The sequence below is a fragment of the Mustelus asterias genome, chromosome 26 (assembly GCF_964213995.1).
Source record: "Mustelus asterias chromosome 26, sMusAst1.hap1.1, whole genome shotgun sequence".
In the NCBI taxonomy this organism is placed as follows: Eukaryota; Metazoa; Chordata; class Chondrichthyes; order Carcharhiniformes; family Triakidae; genus Mustelus; species Mustelus asterias.
Window position 1 is genome coordinate 29,426,957 of NC_135826.1, and position 20,338 is coordinate 29,447,294.

A 20,338-nucleotide genomic window follows, 5' to 3' on the forward strand; every position below is an offset into this window, starting at 1 on the left:
GCACCTTTATCATTACCATTAAAACTCCATTTGTCTTGTGTTCATGACATCTTTGTCAAATCTCTCCAGAGCTCCCAACTATCCCTGAGTTCAATCCTGCTCTACTTGCTCCCCCCTCCTTCCCAATGATATAATCCCTCACATTTCTAGCACTCTTCAGCCCTGAAGTCATATCTACTCAAACTGTTAGCTCTTTTCCTCTCTCCTCACATGCTGCCAGACCTGTTGAGTTGAACAAAAATATCAAAGTAACTCTTGATATCATCAAATCCCTCCAATGTGACAAGGCCTTTACCAGATTCTCAGTGAATTGTGTAGCCTGGCAGCATTAATGTTTTTTATTCATTCATGGGACATGGGTGTCTTTGGCTGGCCAGCATTTATTGCCCATCCCTAGCTGCCCAAGGGCAGTTGAGAGTCAACCACATTGCCGTGGCTCTGGAGTCACATGTAGGCCAGACCAAGTAAGGACGGCTGATTTCCTTCCCTAAAGGACATTAGTGAACCAGATGGGTTTTTCTGACAATCGACAATGGTTTCATGGTCATCAGTGGATTCTTAATACCAGATATTTTTTATTAAATTCAAATTCCACCATCTGCCGTGGCGGGATTTGATCCTGGGTCCCCAGAACATGTTTCTGGATTAATAGTCCAGTGGGAATAACACAAGGTCATCGCCTCCCAGCCATTGAAACTAATTGATGCAACAACCTTCTAACTGAAAGCTACTTTCCTTTCAGTGAAACCAACCTTAAATACAGACAAGCACTGAGTGATACACACAGTGAGGTGAACACCATGGACCAACTAGCACAGTTTAACGGTAAGTGTGAACTATGGTTCCAGAACCACCTTCCGAGTTTCATTGATTGGAATGGTTTTCAAACAGGACAGGATGGATGGACTCGAGGATCTTGCCTTGTTCCATAAATTCGCTCTTTACAATCTCTTATCTAATCTGAAGCATTGCCGTGTGTTGCAAATGATAAACTGATGTTGATTTGGGAGGGGTGAAGAAGGTATGTGCATCATATCTGCAAACTCAAAATTCCTTAATGTCTAAAGCCTGATCCAAAGGATTAAATAAATGGTTGGAAGTTGAATGGACATCTGTGTTGTCAGATCTTAGGCCCCAAGGCGAGCAACTAGGGTCCATCAGTTTTGAAATCACATCATTATTAATCTTCTCCAAATCATAGAATCCCGACAGTGCAGAAGGAGGCCATTTGGCCCATCGAGCCTGCACTGACAACAACCCCACCCCGGCCCTATCCCTGTAACCCCAAATATTAACCTCACTATTCCCCCTGACACTAAGGGTCAATTTAGCATGGCCAATCAACCTAACCTGCACATCTCTGGACTGTGGGAGGAAACTGGAGCACCCGGAGGAAACCCACGCAGACACGGGGCGAACGTGCAGACTCCACACAGACAGTGACCCAAGCCGGGAATTGAACCCAGGGCCCTAGCATTGTGAGGCAGCAGTGCTAGCCACTGTGCCACCGTGCCGTCCATGCTTACATTGGAACTGTAGAGAAAGTTAAGAATTAAGTATTTTCAATTGGTAAAAGTTATGCTGATGTTTTGTTATATTTTAAGTGCAAACTCCACACAGACAGTGACCCAAACCAGGAATTGAACCCGCCTCCCTGGCGCTGTGAAGCAGCAGTGCTAACCATTGTGCCACTTTGCTGCCCAGTGTGTGGGGTCCTGTCAGCAGCATGGCAACTGGGAAAATCAGTTGTTTGTCAGATTTTCCATTTGCCCAATTTTATGATGCATGATTTTGAGAGTGAAAGAAGCCAGATGTGCATTTACATCACTAAATTACATTTATTAAATTAAAACGATGAATTCAATTAGTAAATTCAATCTCGCGTGAAGTCTCAAGACTTTGGGGAAAGCTTAGTGGGCCAATAGGGCACCTTCACTGACATCAGAATTTCTTGAACAGGGTAAATAATTGCCAGCAGCCTTTAAGCAAATGCTTAATGTCTCCACAGGTAGAATAATCTGTGAAAAGCCAAACTGTGACCTGCACTCATTTACCGGCACGTTATTTTGGAAAAATCAAGAATTCTCACTTGATAACGAGCAAATATTACTCCGCGGTTGTAGAATACGAAATACTGAGAAGTGCTACGGGGTGGTTTTATTTGCAGGTAAGTCGGACAGTGGATAATGATGGGTTGTAGTCAGAATGTGGGTCTTCACGTTCAACGTTCTATCTGCTCGATACTAGGCGATGACTGTCAACTTGGCCTTTTGGCTAAGATCGGGTGTTTTTATCAATTTGGATCCTGTACGTCTCTGCTGTGGGGATTATGAATTGGATAAAAGCAAATTACTGTGGATTTTCTTTTCTATTTATTAATGTCACAAGTTGGCTTACATTCACACTGCAATGAAGTTACTGTGAAAATCCCCAAGTCACCACACTCTTGCGCCAGTGTGGCAGCATCTATAGAGAGAGAAACCGTTAATGTTTGGAGTTGAATTGACTCGGTGACTTCCACGAGTCACGTTGGACTCAAAATATTAATTCACTATAATGTTCATGTAAGCCTACTTGAGGCACTAATAAAAATAAATAAATTACTGTTTCATAGATGCTGTCAGACCTCCTAAACCTGTCCAGCCTTTTCTCCACATTGTTAGTAACTTCTTTTCAAGGGAACAAAAAAATTGATCATTTACTTGGGTTAAAAGTAAAGTTTATTTATTAGTCACAAGTAGGGTTACGTTCACACTGCATTGAAGTTACTGTGAAAATCCCCTGGTTGCCACACGCTGGTGTCCGTTCGGGTACACTGAGGGAGAATTTATCATGGCCAATGCACCTAACTCGCACATCTTTGGAATGTGGGAGGAAACCAGAGCACCCGGAATAAACCCACAGAGACACAGGGAGACCATGCAAACTCCACACAGACAGTCGCTCATGGCCTGAATCGAACCCGGGTCCCTGGCGCTGTCAAAGCAGCAATGCTAACCACTGTGCCACCATACCGCCAGAATCTGAAACAAAAACAGAAAATGCTGGAAAATCTCAGCAGGTCTTGACAGCATCTGTGGAGAGAGAGAAGAGAGCCAATGTTTTGAGTCTGGATGACTCTTCGTCAGATTTGAATTGGTTTTTGGAGCAAGCAAGGAGATGGATTAAGGGTTTGCCATGTCCACTCTGCGCACTGGCATTGTAACTCTGAGAAAGTAATAAAATTTATAAAAAAGAATTTGGTAATTGGGTTACTCGGGAAATACGGTCTACTCCTTAAGTGTTATTCCTTCCTTTAATTGTGTTAATTACATTGCTTAATCCAAATTACTTGATGATTCAAGTTAGTGAATAATTCAACCTCCTTTAATGCATAAAATGCCTGTGAATATTGAGGTGTAAACTACACTTTCAATTCCAGCTGACAGAATTGCAGCACACATGAACTGTCGCTCTGTGACTGCATGTTGGCAGTTTTTGTACAAATGAGCGCTTTAAAGCAGTCAGTGTTCTAACATCGTTGGGCCATAGGCAGTGAGCAGCTGCTGCATGTGCCCATGGCTAAAGGAAGATTCCCCATTTATATTAAATTGTCTGGGAGCAGGACAGAGCCTTCACTATAGTTGGGGGGGGGGGGCGGGTGGTGGTTTCCAATCATTGTTGATCTGAGAACGAGTTGAAAGTTAAAGTTTATTTATTACTGTCACAAGTAGGCTTACGTTAACACAGCAATGATGTTACTGTGAAAATCCCCTAGTCGTCACACTCTGGCGCCTGTTCAGGTACACTGAGGGAGAATTTAGCATGGCCAATGCAGCTAACATTCCTAACAGAGTCTTTTGGACTCTGGTGTAGAATTTGTTTTTCGGAAGTCGGATCAAAAACTGAAGAGACACAGGTTTCTCCGAAAGCCGCCTTTATTGCATCGGAGGAGAGATCGCAAGACCATGCATATCCAGCATGGGTTCGTCAGTCTCTGTCCGACTTACAAAACAGTTTTCAGTTATACCCGACGGAGATGCATCCACATACTTCTGTTAGCCAATAAGGGCATAGCTGTATTGTTACATTTTGATTAGATTACTTTCAAGAACAAAAAAGCGATAGCCACGTAAGGACATGGCTATTAAAGTTTCTGATTAGATGAAATTCAAGGACAAAAGACAATAGCCACATAAAGACATGGCTATTAAAGTTTCTGATTAGATTACTTTCAAGGACAAAAAGCCAATTGTTAAGGCCCTGCCCTCCGAAGCCAGAACCACAATTACCTATTAGCGGTTTCTTTAACGTGATCATTAGTTTCGCTTGTCACCCTCGCCTCAGGCCCTTTCCAAAACCAATTCATTCCTCAACTGACTTCTAGTTACGCATCCCAATTTTAACCCTTTCCTCTTCTCAATCTATCTTATACACATTCTCACTGGGAGGAAACCGGAGCACCCCGAGGAAACCCACACAGACATAGGGAGAATGTGCAGACTCTGCACAGTGACCCAAGCCGGGAATCGAACCCGGGTCCCTGGCGCTGTGAGGCAGCAGTGCTAACCATTGTGCCACTGTGCTGTCCATAGTGTATGTTTGTTCACTGTGGTGCGCTGTAGGTTAAGTATGGGCCTATTTCAGGCTGGTGGTATTGGTAGCTTGTCCAGGCTGCATGCCAGGGAGTGCAAGTGTCCATTTTAATCCTTAGATTAGGAAGTTCTGCCTGCAGCCAACTGGCGCTCATTCAAGCGAGAAATGGCTGCGAGGTACTCGGGAGTCACCTCATAGAAACATATAAAATTTTAACAGGACTAGACTGGGTGGATGTAGGAAGGGTTTTCCAGATGGTGGGAATGTGTAGGTGCGTTTTTCAGAGACCATGTATTATGTTGACCTTTTCAGCTAATACGAAGACGCGTGGAGGCAGTATCCTGGTTAAAGACGTTTCTTTATTGACCAGTGTACGCTGGGAAAGAGATTTAGGGCAGTCCAATTCTACTCTGAAGTTACATCACTCTCAACATTATAATTATACATTTTTCAAAAGTCATTCTGCCTGCCCCTTGGCTCATCCCAGCCGAGCAAGAGCCAATCATTGTTAGTATAGGTCATTTACCTTGGCCAATAACATTTACTCTCTGACAGCATGGGAATACAGCATGTGGTCATGGACTTTGAAAGTTCTTTCTCAGTCTCCTAGCATTCTCTAGACTTTTCCTTCTCTCGTGTGCTGTATGGCCTATTCATTAATTATCTGGGACTAGCAGGTCTCTAGTCCATACTGATAAGAATTGTGCTCTGTGGCTATATTGTTCCTAAAGAAAGTGGTTCTTTTTACTTGACTAGTCCCATCATGCCTTAGAGTATTGTGCCATTAGCCAAGATTTTAACACAGAATACAATATATTTTAAAAAAATACATGTTTAAATGCTCTAATAGTGGTTATATGTGTCTCTATGCAAACTGTACCTTGTAAAATATATTCCAGGTACTTTGTGACTTCACTCTAAATTAATCCACTTTGATTTGTTAGTCTTTTAGTCCCAAGTTATTCTAAACTCCCTCTTACAGGGTATCACAGTCTAAGGATACGAGGTAAATCTTTTAGGAGTGAGATGAGAAACTTCCTCCCTCAAGAGTGGTAAACCTGTGGAATTCACCATCACCAGAAAGCAGTTAAGGTCAAAACATTGTATATTTTCAAGAATGCGTTAGATAGAGCTTCATGTTTCTAGGTGTCCAGATCACCAACAACCTGTCCTGACACTATAGTTGAGAAAGCCCACCAAAGTCTCTGCTTTCTCAGGAGACTAAGGAAATTTGGCATGTCTGGTACAACTCTCATCAATTTTTACAGATACACCATAGAAAACATCCTTTCCGGATGTATCACAGCTTGGAATGGCTGCTGCTTTGACCAAGACCGCAAGAAATTACAAAGTGTTGTAAACATAGACCAGTCCATCATATAAACCAACCTCCCATCCATTGACTCTGTCCACACTTCCCGCTGCCTTGGAAAAGCAGCCAGCATAATTAAGGACCCCACGCACCCCGGATATTCTCTCTTCCACCTTCTTCTCTTGGGGGGAAAAAGATATAAAAGTCTGAGGTCACGTATCAACCGACTCAAGAACAGCTTCTTCCCTGCTGCTGTCAGACTTTTGAATGGACTTGCATTACATTAAGTTGATCTTTCTCTACATCCTAGCTATGACTGTAACACCATGGGGGGAATTCTCCCGTCCCGTCCGCCACGGGAATTGTCATGGGCGGGGGGCGGACCACGCAAAAGTCCATTGATCTCAGGCGGGATTCTCCAGTTTTGGGGCGAACGCGGCCGGAGAATCCCGCTCGATATTCTGCATCCTCTTCTTTCTTTCTTCCATTTGTACTCTATGAACGGTATGTTTTGTCTGCATAGCGCGCAAGAAACAATACTTTTCACTATATCCCAATACATGTGACAATAATAAATCAAATCAAATATATCTCTTGGGGCAAAGGGGATCAAAGGATGTGGGGAAAGGTGGGTTCAGGCTATTGAGTTGGATGATCACCCATGATCATAATGAATGGTGGAACAGGCTCAAAGGGCCGAATGGCCTACTCCTATTTTCTATGCTTCAATGTCAACAGGGATGTGTCTCCAGGAGTCCACATCACCCCGGCCTAATGTTGCTGAGGTCGGGAGGTTTTAGCCTGTCCTCCCTGCTCACCCGAATCTCACCCCAAGTGAAAACCACTGTCCCCAGGACAGACTTATAGAGGCCTTATATTGGAAAAGCTTAGGCTTTGAGATGATGTGACTGTGATAATAAAAGCATTAAGAATCTGTTCACGTGGCTAAGCTATTTCAGCTAGATAGACTCGGGAATGCATGTATAAGTTAAGAAAGCACTGAGCGAAGTTGCCTGCTTTGAAGTGCCTCCTTTAGCAGTGATGCACCAAGCTCTGGAATAAGCACTGACACATTCTGAGTGCATATTCGCTGCGTGAACATCAGGGGAACTAGAAAGTTCCTGCAAGTGCTAAATTTCTCTCGGTACCTAAGACCGGTATTACCTGTCATTACGATCTCCCTTGTGGTCAGAGAGGTATTTCTCGGAAATTGGTCTCTGGTTATTGCTTCTCCCAGGAGATTTGTATGTGTGTGTGTGTGTGTGGGAGCAGGGACAGGGATACGTACACATTGCACTATGCTGGAATGGGACCGACCCAATGGGCTAAGTTTGACCGGAGATAGTGCAAAACGGACAATAGCAAATCAGCTACACATGTTAACGTCTCTTCCGGTTACTATTACCATTAAGATCAATGGGGGTGAAAATGTGGAGAGATGTTAATCAAGTGGCGGCTTTACGCTAGGGTAAGTCTGCACTCAACGCTGCCTCGTTTAACATCATTAATAAAGTTGTATTGGTATCTAACATTGCCAGTTTCACTTCAACATCAGTTGCCAGACTTCCTCTTCTCTGGTCTGCCTTTTATAGAATCATAGAATTATACAGTGCAGAGGAGGCCCTTTGGCCCACCGAGTCTGCACCCATACATGAGAAACACCTGACCTCCCACCTAATCCCATTTACCAGCACTTATAGGAACTTTACCCCAGCATTTCCACTTTTGTCCTCAGTGCCCTTGCTCCAGGGCCTTGCCTCCCACCCTCTGTTCTCACCTTAGTCCCTGAACCCTGTTATTCATCCCCTGGCTGTTCACTTTGATGCTGCCGCCCTCCAATCCTGTCTTCACCTGTGCTGGTATGTGCTACCAAATAAACCTGTTGGACTTTAACCTGGTGTTGTGAGACTTCTTACTGAACTCCCAATGCAGCCCTTGCCTCCATCTAGTGGCAGGTGTTGGTCGGTGCAGGTAGTTCAGCTGATAATGGCATCAACCAACTCCTGTCACTAGATGGAACTTGGTTACTCTAAAAGTACTGAACAGGTACTTAGATGGCGAATGTATTTTTTTATTGCGTACTGTATTGATTTCTTTTATATTTAGGGATGTATATATTATTTTGGAAGGAATGCACAGTGCGGTACATAAATGGTTCAGTATTTGAACTTGTGCATTATTTTTTCTGGGCAAGACATGGTCAGAAGGAATCTAACTCTGGCTAATCATTCCTTCGGTGCAGAAGGAGGCCATTCGGCCCATCGAGCCTGCACCGACAACAATCCCACCCAGCCCCTGCCCCCGTAACCCCACGCACTTACCCTGCTAATTCCCCTGACACTAAGGGGCAATTTAGCATGGCCAATCAACCTAAACTGCAGATCTTTCAGACTGTGGGACGAAACCGGAGCACGCGGAGGAAACCCACGCAGACATGGGGAGAATGTGCAAACTCCACACAGTGACCAGAGGCTGGAATTGAACCCTGGTCCCTTGAGCTGTGAGACAGCAGTGCTAACCACGTGCCACCGTGCTGCCCCTGACTCTGGCTTTAATGTTGGTTCCACTTAAAGTCACTTCACTTCAAGTCATGATTTTCAGGAACGCAAACACAACTTTAAGTGAGGACTTACTGTATCTTCCAAAGCCAAAATTACTATCCCTGTCCCATAAATCTACTGCTAATGTTAGCTCTGAGCACGCACATTTTGACTTGTTTTGTTATTCCATTTAATTTTCAGGGGTGGATACAAAGATAATGAAGAACAGTGGGAGATATATCTTGAAGAAAACCAGAATCGAACATCTAATGAATCGTGTGGTGCTTCTGGTACGCTCATTCACTTTCCACTCACACTTTGCCTGATGTGCCCATTTGTGACTTTCTCCACCACCTATTTTTGTGTCGCTTGCACACCAACAACTCCCGATCACATCATTGAAAATTGTGTGGGGAGAAGCTGAGGCTTTAGTACAGTCCCCCTGGGAACTCCGCTCATCGCCTCCCGCCAGTCAGAGCATCTTCCCTTTATCCCGACTGGTTTTTTACCTCTCAACCAATCAGCAATCCTTGTTCAGCTTTTAAAGTCAATCAGGCAGCAGCCTGGAACTGGAACTAAAAGCGGGAAAGTGTTGGGAACACTCAGCCGGTCTGGCAGTGTCTGTTGGGAGAGAAGGTAATGGGTGGGATTTTACACTCTAGGATCATCCAGTCCCACTGGAAGCCAAAGGATCTTTAGCCGGGCCTCCAAATTTTCCGCTGACGGGACTGGAAAATCCTGACCAATGTTTCAGGTTAATGACCTGTCATAAGAACTCAATCATGTAATTAAACATGTGTGTGCGCGCGCGCGCATGTAGTGTGGGTGTGTGCTTGTGTGTGTGTGTATATACATGTGTGGGTGAGTGTGTGTCTTTGTGTGCGTGCTTGTGTGCATATGTGTGTGCACGTGCGTATGTATGTGTATATATGTGTACGCGCGTGTGTGCATGTATTTGCATGTTTGTGCGTGGGTGTATGTATGTGTGTATGCGCATGTATTTGCGTGTTTGTGTGTATGTATGTGTGTGCGCATGTGTGCATGTATTTGCGTGTTTGTGTGTGGGTGCGTGTGTGCATGTATGTGTGTGGGTGCTTGTATGTGTATGTGTGCATGTATTTGCGTGTTTGTATGTGGGTGTATATGTGTGTGTGTGCATGTATGTGTGTGGGTGCGTGTGTGTGTGTGCGTGCATGTGTGTGTGTGCGTGCATGTGTGTGTGTGGGTGCATGTATGTGTGTGCATGTATGTGTGTGCGTGTTTGTGTGTGGGGACAGGTGGTGAAGGGAGTAAATGAAGCACAAAGTAGGAACACGCACATCAACCTTTTCACTGCATTGTGCTGCACTTGTTGCAATTCCAACTTGTGTTCATTCCAGACTTGCTTAAGTAACAAAGCTGATCATACTTCTTTCAAAAAGTACTTTATTGTCCAGGAATTACTTCAAAATGTCCAGATCATAATTAAAAAGGTGCTGTGTCTGCAAGTATATATTTTGCACCACCTGTTTGATTGGTGTAAGTTCTGTGTTGACTGTGTCAGAGTATCAGCACTGGCTGTGGGGATGAAAGATGTCTGTAACAACACCTGTACGGTGAAACGCAACTGAAATCACTCACTGCGAATGTACTTAATCCTTTTCCAGGTCCTGTTGATTCTTGCTGGTTTATCATTCTGCCTTGCTGTTGGAAGTGCTGTCTGGGGTGTGAAATTCGGAAACAAAGTTCCATATCTCAACATTACGTCTGAAGGTGGTTTCAGTCCAGGATACCAAGGCTTTGTGTCTTTCTGGGGATATGTTATTATATTGAACTCCATATTGCCAATGTCACTTTACGTTACGTAAGCACGTCTTTATCCCTCTGCAAAGCTACTGACAAACTGACAAACACTTTGAAATGTGCAGCTGTTTAGACTGGTTTGCCCTTTACCCTCTTCCTGGAGATTTATGATGTAAAGCGAAGGCTGCCACCTCAAACAATTCAACTGATTTCCTCATAATTCAGAAAGCAAAGGAAAAAAAAAACTGTTGGAGCGCAAGCAATTCAGGGCAGCACGGTGGCACAGTGGTTAGCACTGCTGTCTCACAGCGCCAGGGACCCGGGTTCAATTCCAGCCTTGGGTCACTGTCTGTGCGGAGTCTGCACGTTCTCCCCGTGTCTATGTGGGTTTCCTCCAGGTGCTCCAGTTTCCTCCAAAGATGTGCAGGGTAGGTGGATTGGCCATGTTAAATTGCGCCTTAGTGTCCAAGGATGTATAAGTTAGATGGATTAGCCATGGTAAATGCGTGCGGTTAAGGGGATGGAGCAGGAGGTAGTCCTAGGTGAGACAATCTGTCAGAGTTGCAGTGCAGATTCGATAGGCCTCCTTTTGCACTCTAGCAATGCTATGATTCAATGTATTCAATGTATTAAAATAATAGCAAAATCCTGCGGATGCTGGAATCTAAAACAAGAACAGAGGATGCTGGAAAACCTCAGTAGATCTGCTAGCATCCATAGGAAGAGAAAACAGAGTTAAGGCCGGAATTCTCCGGCCTCACCGGCGGCTGGGATTACCTGATCCCGCTGCGGTGAATGGAGATTTGGCTGAGCGCCAAATTCTCACTGGCAACTGCAGCGGTGTGCAGGGGGCCGGAGAATTCTGGCCAGTGTTTCCAGTCTGTTTGGCTGCTCTGTGGAAATGGAAGAGAGGGAGGATGTGTTGGGATATTATATAGTATAAGAGGGGGGTGAGACAGCTGGATCTGCGGTTAGCGGGAGCTGGGAGAGATTGCAATAAAGATGTAGCAAAAATTAAGAACGAGTGACAGATGGGCCAGCGGGGGAGGAGTGGGAGAGGGGTGGAGGATTTTTGCATTGAAACAAAAAGTGTATGGGGCATTAAAAAAAAAGGGGGTTAAGATGGAGGAGAGAGGTCACAGTCTAAAGTTGTTGAACTCAATGTTGAGACCTGAGGGCCTAATTGAAAGATGTATTTCTTTTATTAGAATGTTTGATAGTAATGCAATTTGAAGCAATAAGCTTTGAAAGAGAAGGTGACTCTATGAATAATTAGTGGAATTTTGTATTTTAAAATATAATTCTGTAATTTTAAAAGATAACCCAAGACTGGCTGTGATATGGACTGACCTTCTGAAAAGAGTTGACAAGATGTCTATTGCATGTTAAGGCTCTGAATTATGTGTACCTACATTGACCATACCCAAAGCTAGAGCCTCCTTGTCATCAAACTAGACATTCACATTTTTTCTCTGAGCAAAGGCTGTTCTCCGAGTAGCGAATGTTGCAGCAACGATGGTTAACAGTTGTATCACGTACTGATCAATGCCGACTTCGAATGAGTCCGATTACACAGTAGAACAAACTAGGGGCATCATATGGTGGCACAGAGGTTAGCACTGCTGTCTCACAGCGCCAGGGACCCGGGTTCAATTCCGGCCTCGGGTCACTGTCTGTGCGGAGTTTGCACGTTCTCCCCGTGTCTGCGTGGGTTTCCTCCGAGTGCTCCGGTTTCCTTCCACACTCCAAAGATGTACGGGTTAGGCTGATTGGCCATGCTAAATTGCCCCTTAGTGTCAGGGGATTAGCTAGGGTAAATACGTGGAGTTATGGATACACGGCCCAGGGTGGGATTGTTGTTGGTGCAGACCCGATGGGCCAAATGGCCTTCTCCTGCACTGTCGGGATTCTATGAAGTAATATTGTGTGGTGATTATATTGATGTCCAGGAGAGGGAGCTATTTTATGAAATTAAAACAGCCTCAGAAGCTGGAACCATTGCTGAAGAGAATGATGATGTTTAGCCTGCCCTCTGGTGGGGAAACAGAACTCCCACTTACCTGACAAAGGAGCAGCGCTCTGAAAGCTAGTGGCTTTTGCTACCAAATAAACCTGTTGGACTTTAACCTGGTGTTGTTAGACTCCTTACTCTGGTGGGGGAAACAGTGAAGCAAACCTAAGATTGGGAAAGTCCTGAAATGATCGGATTTTCCATGGGATACAATGATTCCCATACCATTAAACACATGAAAATTTCACCTCTGGAAAGGAAATAGCCACACAGAATGGACCATATTGGTGGAAATGCCTTGCTCACAATATCCTGAGACGCTTATTTTAAATATTTTAGCGGATCTTGTATTTGACTGAAAAACATGGCGTTGGCCGGAATCTTACGACCGTTCGGCCCGGTGGGATTTTCCCATCCCGCTAACCACCAAATTCTCCGACCTCGCTGCAGCGGGAACGTGGCGTGAACGGCCAGTAAGAGCGCACCCTACGATTCTTAATCACCCGATGTTACAAATAAATGCGATCACAACTTTCCTTTTCAATGGTTAGTGTTCACGTAGTTGGTGCAGAGAATTAATGGAGCAGGTTTAACTTACTGTAATTCTGACTGTGTTAACATTACAAGCAAACCTATCAGCGTACAGCAGATAATGGCAGAAATGTTATCTTTCAGGTTTGAACTCCTCCACGTAGTCCAGAGTTTTTTCATTAACTGGGATATAAAAATGTACTGTGCTGAGAGAGACTGTCCTGCCAAAGCAAGAACCACCACCCTGAATGAAGAGCTTGGCCAAATAAAGTACATCTTCTCGGATAAGACAGGCACTCTGACCCAAAACATCATGACGTTTAAGAAATGCAGCATCGGTGGACGGGTATATGGTAACTGTTAATATTCCTCCATAAGAAACAACTGATATTCCATTTTGCAGAACTCTTCAGTGGAAATATTTCGAAGGCTATGGGCGGCACGGTGGCACAGTGGTTAGCACTGCTGCCTCACAGCACCAGGGACCAGAGTTCAATTCTGGCCTCAGGTGACTGTGTGGTGTCTGCACATTCTCCCCGTGTCTGTGTGGGTTCCCTCCGGGTGCTCCGGTTTCCTCCCACAGTCCGAAAGATGTGCTGGCATTGGCCGTGCTAAATTCTCCCTCAGTGTACCCGAACAGGCGCCGGAGTGTGGCGACTAGGGGATTTTCACAGTAACTTCACTGCGGTGTTAATGTAAGCCTACTGGTGACACTAATAAATAAACTTTACTTTAAAAAGAAATAGTTAATATTCTGTATTCTATACACTAAAAGTTGAATTCTTTGACTTTCAGGCAATCAATTTGACGATGTCAATAAAGCAACGGTAAGTGTTTTTTAATCCAAATTATTTGGCAGGAATGATTTTGGCATTCCTTGCATTTTGAGTTTCAGTGTGTGGTGACCCACTGTAATTACATGTTGTATGCCTGGACACACCCCTGCTGCACCTGGCCCGAGACTCCTCCCTTTCCACCTGAGACTCCTCCCTTTCCACCTGAATGAGGTATAAAGGTGACGGCTCCTCCTCCCTGCCTCAGTCTGGGCCAGGTTAGCTACAAGGGTGTGTTCCAGTTCTTGGCGATTAAAAGCCTGTTATTTTCACTCGCTCGCTGCAGTCCTCGTAGTTGATGGTGCATCAATAGTGAAAACCTTGCACTCGCTGAGCGCTGTTTACTGACCTACAAGGAATTGCCTTGTCATAAAACTTTAACTGGGCTGCCCAGAACTTAGTATCACTGCCTCATGAAGCACTGATAGCAAAATGTAGCAAATGACAACTTGGGATGTATGTTTTCATTGCCAGTAGCTTTGATCGGGAACCTGGAGGGTTATGAATGTACAGCCATGTTAGATGCAAGATGGGATAGCTTGTGGCACAGTGCAAGCTCCCGCACTCTGAGCCAGAAGCTCCGGGTTCGAGTCTGATGCACATCAATTTAGACACAAGGCTCGAAGCTCAGTAAATGAAGGCTTTTATTTACTATTAATGAAGCTATCAGAACTTATATACACTATCCCAGACTGAAGGGGTCCCGGCCAGAGCAGGGACTCTTATACCTCTCCCAGGAGGCGGAGCCCGACTGGGATGTGCCACAACAGTAACATACACAGGTGTAACAACCCCACCCGAACCCAACAGCAACAATAGCACAATCCAACAGTAACATATGTACATCCTTGTAGTCCTGGCCAGCCCCTGGCTCAGCACTATCCAGTGGGAACCAACGATGGTTCACCACAGAGTCCCACCCCGGGACTTGATGGTCATGAAATTCACACTTATTACCCGGCCAAACAGGATAATTATTAACCTGCAAATTATTCCAAAATGTCTATGGCAGGTGGTAAGAGTCAGCCAGAACCGGCAGAAAGCAATGACAAACCACTGCAGTACCTTGCCAAGCCCAACCATGGGATTCCCCCCACCATCCCACAGAGGTGGAATATCAATTGTCAGACATTATAGTTCAGTTTTTCCATAGAATCCTGAGCCTGCACCGACTCTCCAACAGAGCATCTGCCCCAGTATTCAATAATTCTGTGCTTCAATCTGCATTCGATGTCGCGCTGGTCGATTATTGTGTGATTCGTCTCAGCTCGCATTGAGAAAGTTACTGGGATGTTTTCAGGTGGTTGACTTTAGCTGGAACACATTCGCTGATGGAAAGCTGACGTTTCACGACAGTTCGCTTCCGGACCTCATTCGATCAGGCGGAGACTCTGGAGTACATGAATTCTTTAAGCTCCTGGCTGTTTGTCACACGGTAATGGCGGAGGACAAAAATGGTGAGTCTGAATTGTCTTTGCTCAGCAACTGTTGAATTTTACTGAGGTTCGTGCAGAATACAGCTTGAAATGCAGACAGAACATTTCTACAGCAATAAATAGGCCGTCTTTATTCTTGCATAAATTAGCTCTTTACACCTCAACAAGGACAGTGAGATTGCTTTAATTTGTATCATATCAATAAATGGAGAGGTTCATAGAATCATAGAATCCTTACAGTGTGGAAGGAGGCCGTTCAGCCCATCGATCCTACACCGACAACAATCTCACCCAGGCCCTATCCCTGTAACCCCACATATTTACCCTGCTAGTCCGCCTGACACGAAGGGGCAATTTAGCATGGTCAATCAACCTAAACTGCACATCTTTGGACTGTGGGAGGAAACCAGAGCACCCGGAGGAAACCCATGGAGAAGGTGCAGACTCCGCACTGACAGTGGCCTAAACCGGAAATCGAACCCGGGTCCCTGGCGTTGTGAGGGAGCAGTGAACCCGGGTCCCTGGCGCTGTGAGGGAGCAGTGAACCCGGGTCCCTGGCGCTGTGAGGCAGCAGTGAACCCGGGCCCCTGGCGTTGTGAGGCAGCAGTGAACCCGGGTCCCTGGCGCTGTGAGGCAGCAGTGAACCCGGGCCCCTGGCGTTGTGAGGCAGCAGTGAACCCGGGTCCCTGGCGTTGTGAGGCAGCAGTGAACCCGGGTCCCTGGCGTTGTGAGGCAGCAGTGAACCCGGGCCCCTGGCGTTGTGAGGCAGCAGTGAACCCGGGCCCCTGGCGTTGTGAGGCAGCAGTGAACCCGGGTCCCTGGCGCTGTGAGGCAGCAGTGAACCCGGGCCCCTGGCGCTGTGAGGGAGCAGTGAACCCGGGCCCCTGGCGTTGTGAGGCAGCAGTGAACCCGGGCCCCTGGCGCTGTGAGGCAGCAGTGAACCCGGGTCCCTGGCGCTGTGAGGGAGCAGTGAACCCGGGCCCCTGGCGTTGTGAGGCAGCAGTGAACCCGGGCCCCTGGCGCTGTGAGGGAGCAGTGAACCCGGGTCCCTGGCGCTGTGAGGCAGCAGTGAACCCGGGCCCCTGGCGCTGTGAGGCAGCAGTGAACCCGGGTCCCTGGCGTTGTGAGGCAGCAGTGAACCCGGGTCCCTGGCGTTGTGAGGCAGCAGTGAACCCGGGCCCCTGGCGTTGTGAGGGAGCAGTGAACCCGGGTCCCTGGCGCTGTGAGGGAGCAGTGAACCCGGGTCCCTGGCGTTGTGAGGCAGCAGTGAACCCGGGTCCCTGGCGCTGTGAGGCAGCAGTGAACCCGGGTCCCTGGCGCTGTGAGGCAGCAGTGAACCCGGGTCCCTGGCGCTGTGAGGCAGCAGTGAACCCGGGCCCCTGGCGCTGTGAGGGAGCAGTGAACCCGGGTCCCTGGCGTTGTGAGGGAGCAGTGAACCCGGGCCCCTGGCGCTGTGAGGGAGCAGTGAACCCGGGTCCCTGGCGTTGTGAGGGAGCAGTGAACCCGGGCCCCTGGCGCTGTGAGGGAGCAGTGAACCCGGGTCCCTGGCGCTGTGAGGCAGCAGTGAACCCGGGTCCCTGGCGCTGTGAGGGAGCAGTGAACCCGGGTCCCTGGCGCTGTGAGGCAGCAGTGAACCCGGGCCCCTGGCGCTGTGAGGGAGCAGTGAACCCGGGTCCCTGGCGCTGTGAGGGAGCAGTGAACCCGGGTCCCTGGCGCTGTGAGGCAGCAGTGCTAACCACTGTGATGAGAATAGTAGCAGAAATTGGGCAGTGAGTTTGGTGAAATGGGATAACTGGGACCATTTCAGGTTTTCATTGCAGTTTGGATCTCCCTGTTCAATTCTACAGATAACATTCAGTATTGGACACAATTAACAATATAGAAACCCTACAGTACAGAAAGAGGCCATTCGGCCCATCGAGTCTGCACCGACCACAAACCCACCCAGGCCCTACCCCCATATCCCTACGTATTTACCCACTAATCCCTCTAACCTACGCATCTCAGGACACTAAGGGGCAATTTTTAGCCTGGCCAATCAACCTAACCCGCACATCTTTGGACTGTGGGAGGAAACCGGAGCACCCGGAGGAAACCCACGCAGACACGAGGAGAATGTGCAAACTCCACACAGACAGTGACCCAAGCCGGGAATCGAACCCAGGTCCCTGGAGCTGTGAAGCAGCAGTGCTAACCACTGTGCTACCGTGCCGCCCTCGAACAGCTCAAACAGTCTGTTCCACTCCGGTGTGCCGTCGCTAACATAGTTCAGCGGTGTTCAATGGGAACTGAAAGTTGATTTGACAGAGATCCTGACTCTATTCCATGTTTGGACATTGAAATTTGCTTATTTTTCTTACTTCAAGGTCAGCTTGCATACCAAGCTGCTTCCCCGGATGAAGAGGCTCTGGTCACTGCGGCAAGAAATTTTGGTTACGTGTTTCTGTCACGTACACAGGACACCATCACCATCAGTGAACTGGGAGTGCAGCGGACGTACACAATGCTGGCGATACTGGATTTCAACAGCTGCCGAAAGAGGATGTCTGTTATCTGTAAGTAGCTAACCTAAAGACAATTAATTAAAAAAAAAAGTACATTTCCACTTTGAGTCATTCTGGCACAGGAGGAGGCCATTCAGCCCATGGAGTCTATGCTGTCTCTCTATGGAACAATCCATTCAGTCCCATTCCCCTATTCTACCCCGAAATCATGTGAAATTATTTCCCGATCTAGTTTGCTTTTGAAATTGTTGATTGGCTTCCCTTCTGCCACCCTCATAGACAATGGGTCATTACCACTCGCTGCGTGATAGAAGGTCTTCTTCTGTAAGGTGAAATTTCTTTTCCAATGAAAGTTATTTCCCGAATTTTTTGATTTTTGCATCCTGTCATTTCTCAGGGATGCAGCGAAGAGGAAAAGTAGAGACCTCCTCTTGGTCCTCTGCCAATCCCATTGCCCATCTCAGCATTGAACTTCCCTTTCAAATCCCACCGTCTGATTACACTGTGTGACGTAAGCCTAGGGCAGAATTCTCCAGCCCTTCCCGCCACCGGGATCTTCCAGTCCTCCTGAAGTCAGACCCCCGCCATGGATTCCCCAATGGCGGCACGGGCGAAGAATGAAATTCGACGGGTTTAGATGTGCTGAGCTCCAGGAATACAGATCCTGGATTTGGTTGGATAATTCTTTTATGACTGACAATGTGAATTCCTACAATTCCATGATTCTAACCCAGTGGTTTGTCAAGAGCATTGAGAATTAACCATACAGTGCAGGTCTGCAGGACAGATAGACCAGATCGGATACAGGTGTGTCAGGTTGCTTTCCTCTAAGGTGTGTTCATGAACCTGTAGGATTCTCACAGCAATCCTAAATTCATGAACCTGTAGGATTTTCACAGCAATCCAGGTGATTCTGTTCTGTTTTTTTAATGGGCGGCACGGTAGCACAGTGGTTAGCACTGCTGCTTCACAGCTCCAGGGTCCCGGGTTCGATTCTCGGCTCGGGTCACTGTCTGTGTGGAGTTTGCACATTCTCCTCGTGTCTGCGTGGGTTTCCTCCGGGTGCTCCGGTTTCCTCCCACAGTCCAAAGATGTGCGGGTTAGGTTGATTGGCCAGGTTAAAAAATTGCCCCTTAGAGTCCTGGGAAGTGTCGGTTAGAGGAATTAGCGGGTAAAATATGTGGAGGTAGGGCCTGGGTGGGATTGTGGTCGGTGCAGACTCGATGGGCCGAATGGCCTCCTTCTGCACTGTAGGGTTTCTATGATTCTATGAATCCAACAGCTTTCATTGACATTTGCTGATACCAGCCCATAAATTACCAGACGATTTTACATGTCCGATGTGGTGGGTGGTTGTAATAAGACCTCAGAGGCAGAAGTCCCTTCACCAAAATTCCTTTATTTACAAGTCTGACAACAGCATACAGAGTGCTTCCAGTTAGCAGTCTACACTAGGAGTGCCAGAGGAACGTACAAAGCAATTTGGCCCTTAATAAATACATGGAGTTATGGATACAGGGCCCAGGGTGGGATTGTTGTCGGTGCAGACCCGATGGGCCGAATGGCCTTCTCCTGAACTGTCAGGATTCTATGAAGTAATGTGTGGTGATTATATTGATGTCCAGGAGAGGGAGCTATTTTATGAAATTAAAACAGCCTCAGAAGCTGGAACCATTGCTGAAGAGAATGATGATGTTTAGCCTGCCCTCTGGTGGGGAAACAGAACTCCCACTTACCTGACAAAGGAGCAGCGCTCTGAAAGCTAGTGGCTTTTGCTACCAAATAAACCTGTTGGACTTTAACCTGGTGTTGTCAGACTTCTTACTCTGGTGGGGGAAACAGTGAAGCAAACCTAAGATTGGGAAAGTCCTGAAATGATCGGATTTTCCATGGGATACAATGATTCCCATACCATTAAACACATGAAAATTTCACCTTTGGAAAGGAAATAGCCACACAGAATAGACCATATTGGTGGAACTGCCTTGCTTACAATGCGGATTAATCCAGGATAGTCAGCACGGATTCGTGAAGGGCAAGTCGTGCCTCACAAATTTGATAGAATTTTTTGAGGAGGTAACTAAGTGTGTTGATGAAGGTAGGGCAGTTGATGTCATATATATGGATTTTAGTAAGGCGTTTGATAAGGTCCCCCATGGTCGGCTTATGATGAAAGTGAGGAGGTGTGGGATAGAGGGAAAGTTGGCCGATTGGATAGGTAACTGGCTGTCTGATCGAAGACAGAGGGTGGTGGTCGATGGAAAATTTTCGGATTGGAGGCAGGTTGCTAGCGGAGTGCCGCAGGGATCAGTGCTTGGTCCTCTGCTCTTTGTGATTTTTATTAATGACTGAGAGGAGGGGGCTGAAGGGTGGGTCAGTAAATTTGCTGATGACACCAAGATTGGTGGAGTAGTGGATGAGGTGGAGGGCTGTTGTAGGCTGCAAAGAGACATAGATCTGATGCAAAGCTGGGCTGAAAAATGGCAAATGGAGTTTAACCCTGATAAATGTGAGGTGATTCATTTTGGTAGGACTAATTTAAATGTGGATTACAGGGTCAAAGGTAGGGTTCTGAAGACTGTGGAGGAACAGAGAGATCTTGGGATTCATATCCACAGATCTCTAAAGGTTGCCACTCAAGTGGATAGAGCTGTGAAGAAGGCCTATAGTGTGTTAGCTTTTATTAACAGGGGGTTGGAGTTTAAGAGCCGTGGGGTTATGCTGCAACTGTACAGGACCTTGGTGAGACCACATTTGGAATATTGTGTGCAGTTCTGGTCACCTCACTATAAGAAGGATGTGGAAGCGCTGGAA

At 46.7% G+C, this 20,338-nt stretch overlaps 1 protein-coding gene across 2 annotated transcripts in view; it reads left to right on the top strand.

Moving 5' to 3' along the window:
- Positions 1 to 20,338, top strand: part of LOC144479546 (phospholipid-transporting ATPase IC-like) — a 115,164-nt gene that overhangs the window by 50,333 nt on the left and 44,493 nt on the right. For both annotated transcript variants that reach the window (XM_078198370.1, XM_078198372.1), the window contains 8 exons: positions 743 to 825; positions 2,009 to 2,167; positions 8,629 to 8,717; positions 10,074 to 10,270; positions 12,896 to 13,104; positions 13,547 to 13,578; positions 14,885 to 15,041; positions 17,387 to 17,575. In XM_078198370.1, the coding sequence (XP_078054496.1) occupies positions 743 to 825; positions 2,009 to 2,167; positions 8,629 to 8,717; positions 10,074 to 10,270; positions 12,896 to 13,104; positions 13,547 to 13,578; positions 14,885 to 15,041; positions 17,387 to 17,575 (1,115 nt within the window). The remainder of the gene's footprint in view (positions 1 to 742; positions 826 to 2,008; positions 2,168 to 8,628; positions 8,718 to 10,073; positions 10,271 to 12,895; positions 13,105 to 13,546; positions 13,579 to 14,884; positions 15,042 to 17,386; positions 17,576 to 20,338) is intronic.